General features: G+C 42.1%; 1 protein-coding gene across 6 annotated transcripts in view; it reads right to left on the bottom strand.

Moving 5' to 3' along the window:
- The window catches only part of sgip1a (SH3GL interacting endocytic adaptor 1a), an 85,599-nt gene that overhangs the window by 21,534 nt on the left and 47,314 nt on the right, over positions 1-16,751 (bottom strand). For 3 of the 6 annotated variants that reach the window (XM_054752136.2, XM_054752133.2, XM_054752138.2), the window contains 9 exons: positions 13,766-13,777; positions 12,282-12,303; positions 12,116-12,200; positions 7,902-7,987; positions 7,198-7,278; positions 6,081-6,155; positions 2,146-2,913; positions 1,348-1,469; positions 1,094-1,247 (listed from right to left, as the gene is read on the bottom strand). In XM_054752136.2, coding sequence (XP_054608111.2) covers positions 1,094-1,247; positions 1,348-1,469; positions 2,146-2,913; positions 6,081-6,155; positions 7,198-7,278; positions 7,902-7,987; positions 12,116-12,200; positions 12,282-12,303; positions 13,766-13,777 — 1,405 coding nt within the window. Of the gene's footprint in view, positions 1-350; positions 411-1,093; positions 1,248-1,347; positions 1,470-2,145; positions 2,914-6,080; positions 6,156-7,197; positions 7,279-7,901; positions 7,988-12,115; positions 12,201-12,281; positions 12,304-13,765; positions 13,778-16,751 lie in introns of all 6 variants that reach the window. The other 3 variants (XM_070554255.1, XM_054752134.2, XM_054752139.2) reach the window with 2 other exon arrangements.

The raw sequence follows: 16,751 nt of genomic DNA, 5'->3' as shown, positions 1-16,751 counted from the left end.
CATTCTGGATAAATATCATCAAACAGATTTGAAACTCACACAGGAACACTTCCAAGACCAACCCTCATAAAATACTATGTAATCAATATGAAATAGATACCTAAATAGATAAATAACCCCATGAAATAAATTCATGTAGGCAGAAAATAAATAAATGATGAAACCAATACAAATAGACGTGTTGATAGGGGTTTCTTTTCATAAGAAATGTTTCATTTTCAGATATGTTTTCATTTATGAGAATGTATTAATTTGCTTAGATTAAAAATTATATTCATACTGATTCACATGGCATTCCATGCACCCCGACCCGTCCCCCGTCCTCTCCCAGAGGGGACACTTTACCATACCTGCAAACGAATCAAAGTGTCTCTCAAAGGTGGGCAGTTTGTCTACATAAGCATCGTCTTCTGACAAGCCAAGGATCGAATAAAGAAGCAAAATAGCAAAAGAAGGTTTTTAAATAATAAGCAGTGTCTTGCACATCAAACAAAAGGTCAAATAAAGTCATGAGTAAAAAAAACTGGTGAAATATGGATAAGCATAATTAATAATAATGGAAACAATGATGCATGACTAATTGATTCAGAGGAAGTTATTTATTTATTTTGTCTCTAATTCAAGGCCTTTAATCTGATTGTACCTGCAGCCACCTCCAGACAGATTGGGGATTGTTTTGTAACCTAGTATGACTCAGCCGTGTTAAAGTCTGCAGTGATTTGCTCTAATCCCATCACAACTCTGCTGCACCGCAGCCACCTCCAATGTGGCTCTAAAGTTAGATCAAGGAATGTAAACTATTGTGTCACTAACTCATTAAAAATGTTTGCACTTTAAAATCAACACCCTGCTTCCTCTTCTCACCTCCCACTCACACTCTGTGTGTGTGTGACAAAAACTCATCTGAAACTAGACACAATAACTCTCTCTCTCTCTTGGTTTTACTTTATTCATTCTTTTACTAAAGGACTACAACTAAAATAAATAATAGACATTAATGCACATTTGTAAATATAAAAGAAAATGATGTTAAAGAAAATGAGCGGGATTGTATTTATTCTTTCCTCTGTGAGGTCAGTGGGGGCTCACACACCTGATACGGACACACACAGCTCCTTGTTGACTGTGGGTGTGGTGGCGGCGCTCAGGGAGTTGGTGGAGGAGATGGAGGAGGTGCTCTCGGCTCGCGCTAACGGGGCGATGGGGGGAGGGCTTGCAGAGTGAATTGGTGGGCTGAATGGCCGATTCTGAAAATATATTTAAAAAAAAACAAGAATCAGAGAGAAAAAGAAGCTTGTCAGAAGAGGAATTAAAAAAAAATCATGACACAAAAATTCTACATCTTACTGCATCTCCAACAGCAGGTTTCCCAGGGGGGAGCCTGGGTCGTGAAGGGGGTCGAGGTGGAGGTGGAGGCGGGGTTGGGTTGACTGATGAAGGTGTAAAGGGTCTCACAGGTGAGGAGGAACCTGTAAGGAGATCAGAAACAAACCGGTTCAGGCAACAAAATTAGTTCCAGAATACAATGGACAAAAGATTAAAGCTGCTAAAACATTTTTTCATGCCTCTTAACAACGTTCTAACATAGAACAGCTTTACAAATATATTGTGGTGCAGTGGCTCGCACCGTTGCCTTGTAGCAAGAAGGTCCTGGGTTTGATGGATGGGTGGATGATATCTTGTTTTGTGGGCGGAGCCTTGTTATGGATGACTAAAGATCTCTCTTCATTTGCCGTGTCATGGAAGGAACACCAGTCCCTGCGGAACGCTGTTATGATTGTACAAATATAAAAGTACATTTACTGTTCATACCAGCGTTCCTTCTTCCACCTTTGTCTTCCTTCTGCCTACGCATCTGCAGATGAGCTCTCAGTAATATTACACTGAGGTCGTTTCTGTGGCTCTAGTCAATGAGGAAGTATTTCATCACCCACAAGGCCCCGCCCACAAATTGAGTTTTCAAACAAACAAAAAGCTGCGCAAACACATTTTTCACTTTTGAATATACGTATATTTTTTTGGGGATAAGCAAAACCTTTTAAATCAAACCAAACAACATCTGATTTAATTTGTAATTCTGCCTTTAAAACTGTTGTTTTTTGTTTGCTGAGGGTGCTTCTCCAGTCTAAATGATGAACCACTCACCGCTGTTTGTGCTGCTAGTTCCAGATGCGGGACCTGGTGATTGAACCACCGCACGATATGTAGGAGGAGGAGGTGGTGGAGGCGTGCTCCAACTGCCCTGGCTGGCATCTTTGCGTGAAGTGGCTGTTTCACCTCCATCTTCTTTGGGCTGGGAGGTGTTCGTGATCTTGGACTGTTCCTCTTGAGGGAGGACTAGAGGTGGTGGGACTGAAGGTGCTGCAGGCTGTTCAATAGGAGGCGTCGTTGTCTCTGGGGTGCCCTCTTTGGGGGAGGGAACTGATGGGACACCAGGGGGTAAGTCAAGAGAATGAGGGGAGGAAGCCGGAGGTGATTTACACACTGCAGGTGCAGGGGGTGGAGAGGTGGGAGGATTTTGGTCTTCGGGCGTGGAAGGACCTGAATAAGTGGAAGGAACAGCTGGCTCTTCAGAAGGCGGTGGGGAAGTTGGAAGAGGAGGAGCGAGGTCTTCTTTTGGGGAAGGTGGAGCATTCTCTTCTGGAGGAGGTGGTGATGTAGGTAGAGGAGGAGCAGGAGAATCAGGTGGAGGTGGGGAGGCTGGTGGTGGTGGTGGTGGTGCTGGTTCTTCTGGCGGAGGTGGTGAGGAAGGCAGCGGGGGGGTGTGATTCCTCGGTAGCGGAGGTCCGGCAGGGGAGTGTTCACTGAAGCAGACCCACTTGTCGCTTGTCTCCTCGCCTGCAGGAGGAGAATGCTCTGGTCCAAAAATGTTGTCCAAGTCTGCTATGGAGGGCTTCCTCGAACCGTTTGCTTCTGAAATGGAGACGGAAGACATTTGAGGACACTTGTTAGAAGTTCACATAAGAAAGTAAAATATCCTAAAAAAAATTGGAACAGAAAAGGTTAGCGGCAGAGAGCTGGACAGATAATAATGATAATACATTTTATTTGAGGTCACCTTTCTAAGACCAAAGGTCACCTTACAGATATAAAACACTGAGTGTCAAGCAGGGAGGCATTAGTTCCCATATTTTTTAAAAGTCTTTGATATGAGCCAGCCATGGATTTGAACCCAGCCACAGGGCAGACACATACCACCAGGCCACTGAGCTGGTTCCGGTCCTAATGACTGTGGGAAGTGTGTTCCAGAGCCAAGAAGCCAAAACTCTTTACTTTTGTAGCAGTCACACTTTATAGAGCTCCGGGAGTTGACGTCACTTCTCCCGGCATGCAACAGTTCAAATCGAACGGCGCCATCTTGGCAGGCAAAAGCCCACAGCTGGGCTATTTGTTATTGTCAGAAAACTCAATCAAACAGGAAATATAGTAGATTCCTGTTGTGCCCCAGGATGTCAGAACAGATGCGGATGGGATAAGGGAAGAGCCTACAGGATTCCCCAAGATCCGGAACGCCACAAACGTTGGATCATCACAATGAAACGCGCTAGCCTCCAGGCTAAAATGAAGCTGTGGGACCCCGAGAGTAAAGGTTTTCGCTTATGCAGAGACCACTTCATATCAGGTACTTAAACCAACATTTCCTCAACTGTATATGGTATTTATTTTAAATGCTTTTATGACAATTCTTAGTGGGCTTCCTAAACTTATTTTGGCATGGCTTTTTCTGTCTTATTACTCATAGCAACAAGTAAACATCACGTAAAACGTTGCCTCGTGATTTCTGCGTGCTGCCCTTTACGTGTCTTATGATCACAGCAATTAACCGGCTAAGCGGTATTTCATTCTTAATGATCTTAGCGATACTCCAGAGTAGGACGAGGGAAAATTAACAAAGAAATTTTAAATGCCAGAGTATCTCAAATCCGGTAAGAGGTCCGCTTCGATAGCTTCTGGCGTTTTAAAAAGTATCCCAGGGGCATGGTACGGGTCGGAGATGTTTAGTCTGTTTAATTTCTGACTATATAAAGGATTTCTTCGGTTTTAAAGTGTGAAGTAAACTTCAACGGAGTAAAATCCAAGCCGATCCCATTCATTTTGTTTACCTGTGTTGCCTGCCAACATGGCGTCTACTCTGAGAGTCACATGACTTCCGGAGCTGTATAGTGTGACGACTGCAATTTAGTTATAACCAATAAGATGTGATTATTCCATGTAAACATGAAATATCAATCTGATTGATCTTTGTATGTTTAATCAGACGAGTCTAGTGTTCTTTGCTTGTTCAGGGACCATGAACACACTTCGTATTAATTCAGACAGAGTCAAGTATATAGTTAAAAGGAATTTTATTCTTTTCTAAACTAATGATTATACATGACAAGGTATGAATAATGAGATGTGATGGGATGTGATGTGTAGGTGGTGTGATGTCAAAAGAGATGCTTCAAAAGGGACTTCTTTCCCGATTTGGCCAAATCGGGGTTCAGCTGGAAACTGAATAATTGGGACATAAATCCTGTTTTAATAAACCACAATATTATGATTTCCGGCCATTCTGGCAAATCAGAATGTGCCATGTCTGGAAGGCTTTACCAAAACATTCCTCCGAAAGCCACTCCTTCCTTCAGATACAAGATTCTTAACTCTGTGAATAAAGAATCTTTAAATGTTATGTGAAGTGAACCTTAACCTAATTTGTATCTTATGAAGATGTGTATGAGTGTAGATAATGATTAACTTGTTAAAGCAAACACATTGTGATTTGTGATAGGAATGGATCATTGTAAGAACAATATTCATTTCAAATTCATTGATTTAAGCACAGGTCATTCAAACACCTGATTCAGACATCCTATTCATTCATCACACATGATTATTTATATCATGAGTTGTAAAAGTCTTGGACTTTTATTCAGAGTGAGGAATTCAGCCGTCTGACTTTTAGCAGAGAGATAAGGCTTTTGCGTCTGGCGAGACCTTGACAGTTTGTTTATGTCTGCGTTGAAGAACAATGAGTGAGAAAAAGTTTGATTTGTGTGTCTGGATCCTCCAGCTGGCGCAACCCTGACCCAGCAGTTCCGGCGTGAATGAAAGGTTATGCTGTGTCAGTTCGATGGCGGAAATTGACCCTTTTTATTCATTACACTTTAGGAGAGGGGTGGACGATGGAGTTGTCAATATTCTTGGAGAAGCTGGGTGATGTTTAAGGTGGAAGCTGTGCCAACAAGTAGGAATCTTGTTTTATTACTACTGACTTTGAGTAAATTAGAAGAGAGCCATGGTCTGATCTCCAAATGCCAGTCAGACAAAGAGGTTGCTGGAAGTAAAGAATTAGGTTAGAAGGAAATGTAGAACTGGGTGTCATTGGCATAAAAGTGAAAATTGATATTGTATTTGTGGAATATCTGTCTAAGGGGGAGCAGATAGGTAATGAATAAAAGGGGGCCTAGAACTGAACCTTGGGGGACTCCTGCGGTAACTGGAAACAAACTTGAAGAGTGGGATTTGACTTGAATGAACTGAGAGCAGCCAGAAAGAAATGGTGTAAACCACGCAAGGAGAGTATGACCAATGTTGTGTCCTTGGGCACGACGCTTAACCCTTTAAGCGCCAAAGTCGCTATATTGCAACAAACGTCATCGCTGACTTTAGCCACATCTATAAATATGATCCCTCATGAAGTTACTACTTTACACAAGAAGATAGTGGAGATGTGCAACATCAGGCTGAGAAACACTTATGGTTGTGTTTACATATATGAAAAGTTTCAGAGTTTTTAGACATTGAAAACTATCTCAAGCTGAGAGGTTTCCGGTCTGGGGGCGGACAAGAGGAGGAGACAAGCGCAACACGAAGAGGGCAAATATTAGTGGGATAAAACTTACAATTGCCAGCAGGTATGGACTCTGAATGGCACTATACAAGTGCAGGTCATTCGTCATATAATGCCAATTGAAGCTAATCTTTTCAGAAGAACAGAATAGAAATGGTATGAAATGCTGCACTTAGATCAAATAGGATGAAAATGATGAGAAGACCAGAATCAGCTGCCACTAGAGGGAAGCCAGAAGACTTTTTACCTTCCTCATCTCCAGAGGGCTCTCCAGTCACTGGGGGAGAAGTTGGAACATTCTTCGGTGGGAGTGGAGGAGGAGCTGCAATGATACCATTAGCTCAGTATTGACTCATTGTTCTGGCATGGATATGTTTTGCTCAGGATGGGCTGCATTCAACACCAACAACTAGATTAAAGGTCTCTTTCGCAGAGTAACTGTGTAATACTTGTTCTTTGTGTCACTTTGAGTTTCACATGCATGCTGAACCTTAAATGTTCTTCACCCTCCATCACCTGCATTAACTGCAGAAAGGAAATAGGCAGGAGAGACGACCAGGTCAGGTGTTTTCCACATCACATGGAAATTTTGCATTCATGGCCTTGCCCACCTTGACTTGGGACAGCTCCCCAGGAAAAAGAGAGCAGTGTCTCAGCTAGTAGAAGCTAACCGTTAGCATTAGCAACTCCACAACATAGCAGAACTCCTTCAGGTTTGTGTTATTTGTGAGATAAAACATCAAATTTGCATTTTTTTTTTACCCAAGACAGAAGAGCAAAAGAAAGCAGCGGAAGAGTCACATTGCTGTTAGCTAATTTGCATTTCATGTAAATTAACGAATAAGATCCTTATCCTACCATTTTCCGGCCCCCTCTTAAAATCAGGAGCATGTGAGATATTTTTTCCACAGAAAGTGGCTCACAAGGTAATCATTCATCATGGAGACCATAGCAAATTTATTATAAAAACAGGTAACTGAGACCATCAACTCAACACAGGACGACACTTAACTGAAGTCACATGTTTAGATATTTAAAAAATGATATGTATTGTGATTATAAATCAAATATCCAAATAAACCCATCATGCAGCACAGAACTGTTCAACTCAGTCACCATAAGGCAAAATGCAAAGGGAATGCATTCATGTGGAATGGGTTGGTGAAAAGGAGAACGGAACAGTTTTGTGAGCAACAAAACACAACCAGTCGTGCTGTTGTAATGGCTTGTGAAATGAAATGATGATCCACATTGGAACAGTCTGCTTGTTAGTGGGATGGCGGGCAGGTCACAAGGAATGGTGGGTCTGTGCAGTCTTTCTGGGAAGATGAGGACTGTGGCACCATGGGAATTATAACACTTACTTCCTGTGGGGAAGGACCTGGTCAAGGAGGATTCAGGCTCTGGGAAAGGGGTTCCCCACGCACCGGACTCAGAAAGAACCACTAAGTTCAGGAGGGGACAGAGAAGGTCACGTGAAGGGCAAAAGCAGTGAAATAACTGTTTCTTGACTCTTTGGAGCTTGGGAAAGCATATGTGTTGAACAGGAAACAAAACAATACACAGATGTTGCCACGTTTGAATTAATTTACAATAGAGGAAAAAAGTGATTTTTATTACACCTAAAGTGGCACTTATGTAACTGCTAATAGTTCGTTCACTACTTCCATCACAGGATCCTGCAGGGCTGCATGTGAGCAGGTGATGGCAACGTTTACATATTAACAAGCTGCGCTGTGCATGAGTGTAGCCTCAGGGGGCCGATTTCAACGGTGACCTTAGGAAAGACAGACAGACTCAATCCACAGCTGAGCAGTGAGTCTGAAGAAAGAATAATTATGGAAATACTGAAGAGAGGAAATCAAGAAAGAGGGTATGTTATGACAGCCAAGTGAGGCTGGGCTGACAGCCAATGAGAGAAGGTGAAGTCATCTCAGAAAGCCGATTTCAGCGTGCTGCTAACATCTGTCAGCACAAAAATAGTCTTTGAACTAAAGCAGAAAATTATGAAGGCCCATTTTGAGGATTATACAAAAAAATAGACAAAAGAAAGAAAGAGGAGGGTTACCTTCAGTTTTCTGTTCTCCAAAGGTCGTTTCCAAAGGAGGCCCGAATAAGGCTGTGGTGTCTGCATGGACTGCTGCTTGTTGATTGCTGCAACAGCAGAAGGGTTGTTAGTATTCACCTTCTACCTGCATGCTGTATGCAGCACCTGCTTTTCTAGTTTTAGTTGTCTGATAGTAGGACAGCTGCTCATTCTTTGTTAGTGGTTCTCTTTGCTTCAGACATTTCAGAAACAGAGACTTCTGTGGGAGGAAACATCATCCTTTCAATTATACAAACTGGTCTGAGCCCAAATAAATGTAAATACTACTGGAAGGAAGAAAACACAGAGACAAAGACAACATGTCCTTTTAAAAAAGACATTTACATCATTGTGAGTAAAGTTGTATGGAGCTAGCCTGACAAGCCATCCTATATAAGTGAATATATACAAAATGCAGAGCAAAATCTATTTGCTTTGGCAAATGATGGCTAGATCAGGGGTCGGGACCCCTTTTGTCTGAGAGAGCCATGAACGCCACATATCTAAAATACAATTCCGTGAGAATTATACAATATGTTTAAACCTAAAAACAAGTAAACATGCATTTTATGTAAGATCAACACTTTTTAAGTACAGTAAGTCAATAAGTCAAGGCTTTGTGCACATTCAATAGGGCTGCAACAACAAATCCATAAAAATCGATTAAGAAATGCGTTGGCAACGCATGTAACTACCAAGCCCCCATAATACTGGTATGAAATTGAAGCCAACACGGAAGTGACAAAAACTGCAGTTCCACCCTCATCCGCTGGGGGGCTGGTGTCAGAAGCGAGCAAATCCTCATTGACTCCCATGTTGAAAATACCAATTTCACAGCAGAAATAAACATGTTTACAGCCTGGTACCAAAACATGTTTTTATGTTTAATAGAACTAGTTTAAACTCATGACAACTCTGAGGGGGGGGGGGGGTTGAATATTTTTTGTCACTCTTCTGTTTAAGTGTATTAAATGCCTAAAATTCTGAATATTTAATGAGCATCAGACCCACGTGACCGCAGAGCTAGCTCCGGCGAAAGGCCTCGTCTGAAAACTGTTCCGCGATTTTTAGTCTCTCAACTTAGACCATTAGTTGTGCCGATTGTGCGTTCTTTTTTGGATATAATTTGTGCAATTGTTGGACAAAATGACTTGCTGTAGTATTAATTGCATTAATTGAGCGTCCAACAAGTCTCCACTTAATTTTTTTACAATAAGTAAAATTACATTTATGTATTTTAGGTCACTGCTGCTTTTGCACTAGCTGAGCTTAGATTTTAACATGTACTGTTTCACCATGAAATTTAAATGTAATAGGGTAAAACCCAGTGCATTTAACACAATGCTGCATTTTTGAAAATGGGTTGAAATATAACACATTGGTGGAGCTGGGTTCCGACTATCGGTAAGGTCCCCTCCCTGCAGCTCGGCGCATCTCTGATCGCCGCAGCGCCTGTCTGCTGCACGGCTGCCGGCTTGTGGAGCTCTTGGATGAAAACCGATGTTTTCCACCCGGTTCTCCCCAGCGGCAGCTTTGCGCATCTCTGATAGCAGTGGCGCTTGTCTGCTGCGCGGCTGCCGGCTTGTGAAGCTCTCGGGAGACCTCTGTGTTCCACACTGTTTTACGCAGCGGTCAGCCCGGCGCATCTCTGACTCAGAAGCTCTGGTGTTGTGCACGGTTAACTCCGGTTGTAGCTAGGTCTCTACCTCCGTTAGTTTAGCTCCCACCTCTGCGTTAGCTTTGGGTTAGCTTGTAGCTACATTGCTTCAGTTCGACGGGTGTCGTCATTTGACATCCCAGCCTTACAGCCCCACCCTCAGCTCCAACTCTTTTCCCTTTTTTGGAATTGTCTGGGCTTGACGGAACCTGTGACACGGTCAAAATGGCGGTGGTGGTCACCTCCCATTTTGGCTTAAAAACGTATTATTGGAGCCTATGGACACGCATTGTCCAGTATATATGTTGATGGTAACAACAGGCAAATTAGCTAATGCTAGCTGGTAGCAGGGTCACAATCAAATGGGGTTTCGAAAAAGAACGATGGTCATGAAACTAAAAATATCATCTCTACAAGCGGAAGAAAAGTCACCCCCATCCTGTTTATCAGCTGTCTGCAGCACTATGGAGCAGAACTGCTGCAATCAGGTTACTGCTTTGAGTCTGCTCTGCTCAACACTGCAGCAGGATTAAGGCAAGCCACTGTAGCATGTAATTCACAAACGTGCCTGTCTGTGAACATAATTTAAACTGGATTATTGCTAACCCGTACATAGTAGATATGTCACTATTACATTTGCAGCAGTAGAAATGAAATGCTATTAACAATTCCAGTAGCTTACTACTGAACACGTTAATGAAATACATTACATTTACTGATCATAGTTTAATTATGGATATATTTAGGTGAAAGCATGTTGTTTTGCACACTACTGAACTGTTTTCGAATCACATTTTGTTGTTAAAGTAAAGGAAGGCGAGAAAAATTGCTTCCATAGAAGTTTTTAAATTTGCCTGTTTATTCCGATTAATCGAGCTGAGACCCCATCCGATTCATCGATGATCCAAAGAGTCGTTTGTTGCAGCCCTAACGTTCAGCATAAGATAACTCTTTAAACAATTTGTAAAAAATTCATACCATAATTGTAGCTGTCTGCTTAAAATAATTCAATGTTATTCACCCTGTCAAATTACATTTTACACAAGAGTGACACAACAAAATAATGTTTTTTTTTCTCATTATTTCACTAAATCTAAAGTCACCAGAATGTTTGCATCTTCTTGGTAAACATTAAAATGTATTTCACTGAAGTGCTTTTTCAGAGAATTCAAAAGTTCTCAACATTTCCTTAAAACAAGTTAAATGCGAGCAAGAGGAGGTGTGCCAGGTGTGTTTCTGTACATCAGCAATGGGAGGGGGGGGGGGGATTATAGGGCAGCAGTAGCTCAGGAGGTTGAGTGGGTTGTCCATAGGGCTGGGCTATAAATCGAAAATGTATCGTTATCGAAATTTCTGACTCTTATCGTGATAATTTGTCCCATGTCAATAAATATGATAATAAAAAAATGAAAAGATGTGTGTAGGTTGGCAACGGTCATGTCCCTTTAAGAAGCTGTACCACCTTGATTCATGCAAAAATGTGACTCAACACGATACATGTAACAGCCCCATCTAGTGGACAACTTTGTTTCTTCACATACCTGTAGTCATCGTTCACTTATCGTTATCAAGGTGAAATCCTCAGTATAGCGTTATATTAATTTTAGGCCATATCACCCAGCCCTAGTTGTCCAGTGATGGGAAGGTCGCAGGTTTGATCCCAGCTCCCAACAGAATGCTGCTGTTGTGTCCCTGGGCGAGACACTTAACCCACCTTGTTTTGTAGTGGTGGTTGGAGGGACCAGTGATGCCTGTGCTAGAAAGCATCGCCTTTGTCACTGAGCCCCAGGGCAGCTGTGGCTGCATTAGCTGATCATCACCAGTGTGTGAATGGGTGAATGATACACTGTAGTGTGCTGTAATAATAATAATAATAATAATAATAATAATAATAATAATAATAATAATAATAATAATAATAATGCATTGAACTTATGTAGCGCTTTTCAAGACACCCAAAGACGCTTTTCACACTCTCACATTCACACACTGCTAGTGATGGTAAGCTACTTGTAGCCACAGCCGCCCTGGGGAGGTCTGACAGAGGCGAGGCTGCCATTTGGCGCCATCGGCCTCTCTGACCACCACTAACACAGGCAAGATGGGTGAAGTGTCTTGCCCAAGGACACAACAGCAGGATACCCCTTGCGGGAGCTGGAATCGGGCCCATGACCCATGACCCTCCGATCATGAGGCAACCTGCTCAACCACCTGAGCTACTGCTGCCCAAATGTGCTTTGGAGTTCTCTAACCCTGAAAAGTACCATACAAGTGTAGGTCATTTATCATTTATTCATTGAGACTGTTTCTTAGAGTTTTCCTCTTCACTGTCACCACATGCTTGCTAATGAGGGATTGCTGGGTTTCCTTAGGAAGTAAACATTGGCATAATATAAGTCGCTCTAATGTTCTAATTACTTTGTAAAGTGCCTTGAGCGATCCGACCTCTGACACTATTACATAAGGAATAAAACAGACATGAAGCATTAGGGCAGGGTGCTGGCAAGCATTCAGGCTGTCATAGAGAGGATCTTCTTACCTGGGTGGTTGGGGTGCTGGAGCCGGTGTGGGGGCCACAGCGGGCACAGAAGGAATGGCGCGTCTCGGTCTGGCAATTTCTTCACCTGGGAGCACAAAATAATACGTTCACCACACGTAAAGCTTACATCACTGGAGAGTTGAAGTGCAACAAAATCACAACTTACTAGATGTGTTCCTTTTCAAACCCTGCCATGTGAGGAAAAATGATAACAGTAAATTGTTAAAAAGTCAAAGAATAACACGCATTTGTATGCGGTGACATTGCAAACAACCCTAACCCGTATTACAAAAGCTTGTACAACATATATTTAGTGTTTAGGACAGAACTACTGGTTGTACTGTGAAGGTTAGGACAGATTAGAACAAGAATTTGAATCTTAAAAGGATTTTTTTTCTCCTTATTATCTTGTTTAGTCATTTCTAAATGTTTTGTCGTGCTTGTGATTTTTATCCATAGAGGCGCTACATAAAAATATTTTCTCTTCTTAATCAGACAAGACTGAAACTATTCTAGTGAAACTATATATTTTCAGGGAAGAAAATATCAGTGTGGTGCATTGCTGCTGCCTGCAGCAGGTTAATGTCAATAAAACCACTAGATTTAGGCAAAAAGCAAGAAATATCTATTTTAAGAATATCTTTTGAAGTTGTGTGAAGCCTCACTTGTCATCAAAGACAAAGAGAGAAATTGATGAATCTGGAGCATAAATGAACCCCTGAAGTTGCAAGCTGTTTATCAATGGAGAAGAAAACCCAAACATTATTTCCTTTCCAGCTACGATCCCAAGCTCCCCGCTGCAAGTGTGGATTTAGTGTGATCGGGGCACATGGGGCTAGGAAATGCATCGAAGATGACAGAGTGAAGAGAGGGGAGGAGAAAGAAACAGATGAAGAGATACAACAAAGACTGACTAACACGAGACAGCAAAGGGACCAGCTGTCAAAAAAAGTGAAAATGTTTTCTCAGTCAAAGTCTGAAGTTGTTCAAAAACAAGAACACAAACACATAAAAGCTGCAATAGCAAATCTGCCAAACAAGCTAGCTTAAAACATAGTTTTCGTGCCTCTTAACAACATTCTAACACATATAGCTATAACTAGTTTATGGGATGAAACAAAATAAAAAAATAATGAAGGGGTACTCGTTCTGAAAGGCAAGCAACAACTGGACCATCAGGATGTCTGTCGCACCCGACCACCGCACTTAGGCAATAACCTGGGTAATCCACTCATTACGCACATTCTGCAGCAGAACACCACTGGTGTGAGAGGTTCTCCACTCCCAAATAACAGCCGGCTGCTACCACTTCAACCCTAGGACAAACTACCAGAGTCACAAAAAGAAAACACTATTTGAAGTCACGGACAACAGAAGATGTTAGGGCCTAGAAAACGGCGACTGGTGTTTAGCGCTCTCTGGTTTACTGTGGCAATGCAGGTTCTGTTATCAGACCTGGGGGTGAAAACCAACAGCTAGCTTGTTTTGCTGATTGCTATTGCAGCTTTAAATAATAAATGCTCAACTTCTTTCAGCAGAAGAACACGTAACTTGTTGTTTACTGGACAAGAGTCTCAAGGGAGGAAGAAAAGAGGCCATGCAGCACAAAGTTAGTCCGACCCCATTGAGACGGAGGGACAGGATACTTACCGGGCTACGTCTCTGTGACCAGCAAAAAGGAAGAGAGAAGAGATACCTGATCAGAGAGTGACAAATCAGTAAAGCAGACAGCTTATGCATCAGAGTGTTGGTTTTAAGCTGCTCTAATGAAAATTTTTTAACTGCGTTTTGTAGAAGCAGGTTGTTTGAGCTTTATTTTCTGCTTCTGCTATCAGAAAAAAGTCCACAAACTGTAGAAATTCAAGAATGGGAAATGAATAAAATCACTTGTCAGCTCTTATAGAGCTGTTGATATTACTATTTATCTTTGAACCACTCAGTTGCCCTTCTTTCTTATGTAATTCAGCCACCCAATTTCTGCATTTCCTTCAAAATTTCCCTTAACATCTGCCCTCCTCGTCTCTTTCATTTGCTTCGCCTGCTCATCCACCTCGTGTCAACCCCTCTCTCTTGTGCTCGCTCTAGTTGTGCAGCGAGCCACGAGTGATTCAAGTGATGTAACAGTGGGAGGGACGAGCTGGGGGAAAGAGTTTATTTTATTGGATGGAACGGGGAAGGACGTGGCTCAGTAACGACAGTGGGCCAAACCGTGCCTGTAAACAGGAAGAGCATCTCGGTTTCATGACTCGGCATAATCTTTTAGCACTAATTCTGCTTTTTCTTTTAGAAATAAATACAATATGAACAGTAGAAATTGTACTTATTATATACTTTGGTAAACAAATCTCATTTTTGTAATTTTTGGGGGGGTCCACAGAGTGGTCCAGGCTTGTTGTTAAGGGTGGCACTGGCCCACCCTTGACCCTTACCAGATCCACCCCTGTCAGACAATACTGATTTTTTTTGTGTGCGTCTCATGTGCAGAGAAATCAACTAAGCAGGTTGATTTATAAGTAAGGAGTCTATAAGAGAAAAGAGAGACAAAAGGTGCAATTATTGAGAAAAGACAAACAAAGCAGAGGCTTACCGGACTCCTCTATAGAGGTTAGCATCGCGTAAGGCAACAAAAGAAACAAAAAACGGAAACAACGACATTAAAAACTCTAACAGAAGATTAATGTCATGAGCCAGGGTGAGTACTCATCTCATCATCTCACTATCTCTGAGTGTTTTGGTTTCAGGAGAGGGAGCAACAGCTATTTCCAATCAGCTGATCAGCGGGCCGGTTTATAAGAAGGAAGGTGGACATGACTCGACGCCGGATGATTAACTACTGACTGGTAGTCTCTAGCCCTCGCTTATCTCTGCTCTTGTTCTCTCGTGTTTTTCCCTCGTGACTTGGATTAATTCTACTTTTGGATTTTACCCCACCTCAGGTCTGGAATGGATAATCATCAGTTTTCCCCGATGCCGTTTTGGATTTTTATCTAGTTCGTTTCCTGGTTCACCCTCCTCCAAGTGCCGACCCGATCTCCTCCACCTCTCGCTCCCTCCCAGAACCACATCGGTCTGGATCCCATTCCTCATTCACCTCTACCGCTCTACAATCATTACCTGGACTTACCCCGGCTCACCCCTCCCACACGCTTCTCATCTATCTAACCTGTAAGTCCCTCAGCCAGCAATTCCCCTGCCATTCTACAACTCCCATACTCACCTCTGCTACTTTTCCCCCTAGACGCCGCTTCCCATTTCTGCACCCGCTGGATTTTCCAGTGCGCCCCTTAGTTCACCGTTTCGTCAATAAATATTTTTTTTTATACAATCTGACTCTGATTCTGCATGTCCTGGGTTAGACTCTTGCCCCACAACATGACATTTAACAGTTGGAACACAAGAGCGGGTAAACAAATGAATTACAACAAAGAAAAGCAGTCGTGTGATTTTTCTATTCTGCTTCAGCTTCTGAGTGAAACCAGCAGCTACCCTGCAGATAAAACATAACATCTAAAGTAGCTGTAGATGCCGGGTGGTAAAACACCAAGTGTTAGTTTATCCATCCTTCATATTTACACACAACACAGCTAAATACATACACGTTGTGGAATACTTTAGTGAGATTTAATGGCACTTAAGAGACACTTTTTGGGCAGAGACACTTTTTGGGCAAATAAAGTGTTTTATGCAACAAGCTGAATGAAAGATAAAAAAATAACAGCAAGTAAAAGTCAGTATTTCACAACTTTGTCCAACTTTTGCGAGTTTGTGTTTGACTCCACTGATCCAACAGTTTGGCAGTCAGAAAAAGTTTTAATACTCAGTTAAATTGTTGAATATTTCTGCAAAAGATTAATTGCAAATAGGAAGAAAAAAGGTTAATGTAACACAAAATTTGAACATTTTCTTGATGCAGTTTTATCACAAGTTAATTACGTTTCAATTAAATTCAAATTAACCCTAATTTTATCTTCAATCTGATGGCAAAGCCTCTTAGGTTATCTTTATTTCCTACACCTTTTTACTCATTACAGCTCAACTGGGACAGGATCCAGATGGGTTTGAGACACCCCAGCTGTGTCAGCATCCACAACATCCACAATGCTTAATACACAGCCAGCTACTGTTACAGTCAGGTGTGTTTCCACTGGCAGTGAAGCGGGGTGTCTTGGACGCATCCAAGTGTCGTGTTGCTTCACGAAATTTATGCCTCTGGTCTATTTTTTTACGTGCCATGCTTCCAGAACACGCCAAGCTTAGCAGTCCTGTTCGAGCCGGACAGCAAACCAAACACAGGACGACTTTCAAATTTAACGACACGTGCAGATTTCCAGTTGCTTAACTGGTGGAAAATAGAGTAGAGACTTTAGAGTACAAACTGCCGTCTTTCTCCTTTCTTGTTGCGTGAACTGGTGAAATCATATGTGATCTTGTAATTCCCCAGTGATTTCATTACTTTGCACGACCAGCTGTGTGGAATCCTTTTGCAGCTGATAGGTGTCTGAAACGCTCACATAGGAAGGCTAGGTCACACCCATCTACTTATGGACCATGGGTCCCCGGAAGAACAAAGAAATTAATGCAAGTCAACGAGGCTAAAAATGCTATTTTCTAATTCTGCTTGTTGCGTGCAATGAAT

The sequence above is a fragment of the Nothobranchius furzeri genome, chromosome 8 (assembly GCF_043380555.1).
Source record: "Nothobranchius furzeri strain GRZ-AD chromosome 8, NfurGRZ-RIMD1, whole genome shotgun sequence".
In the NCBI taxonomy this organism is placed as follows: domain Eukaryota; kingdom Metazoa; phylum Chordata; class Actinopteri; order Cyprinodontiformes; family Nothobranchiidae; genus Nothobranchius; species Nothobranchius furzeri.
Note: the sequence above shows the minus strand (reverse complement) of the source record. Positions and strands in the feature narration are given on the sequence as shown.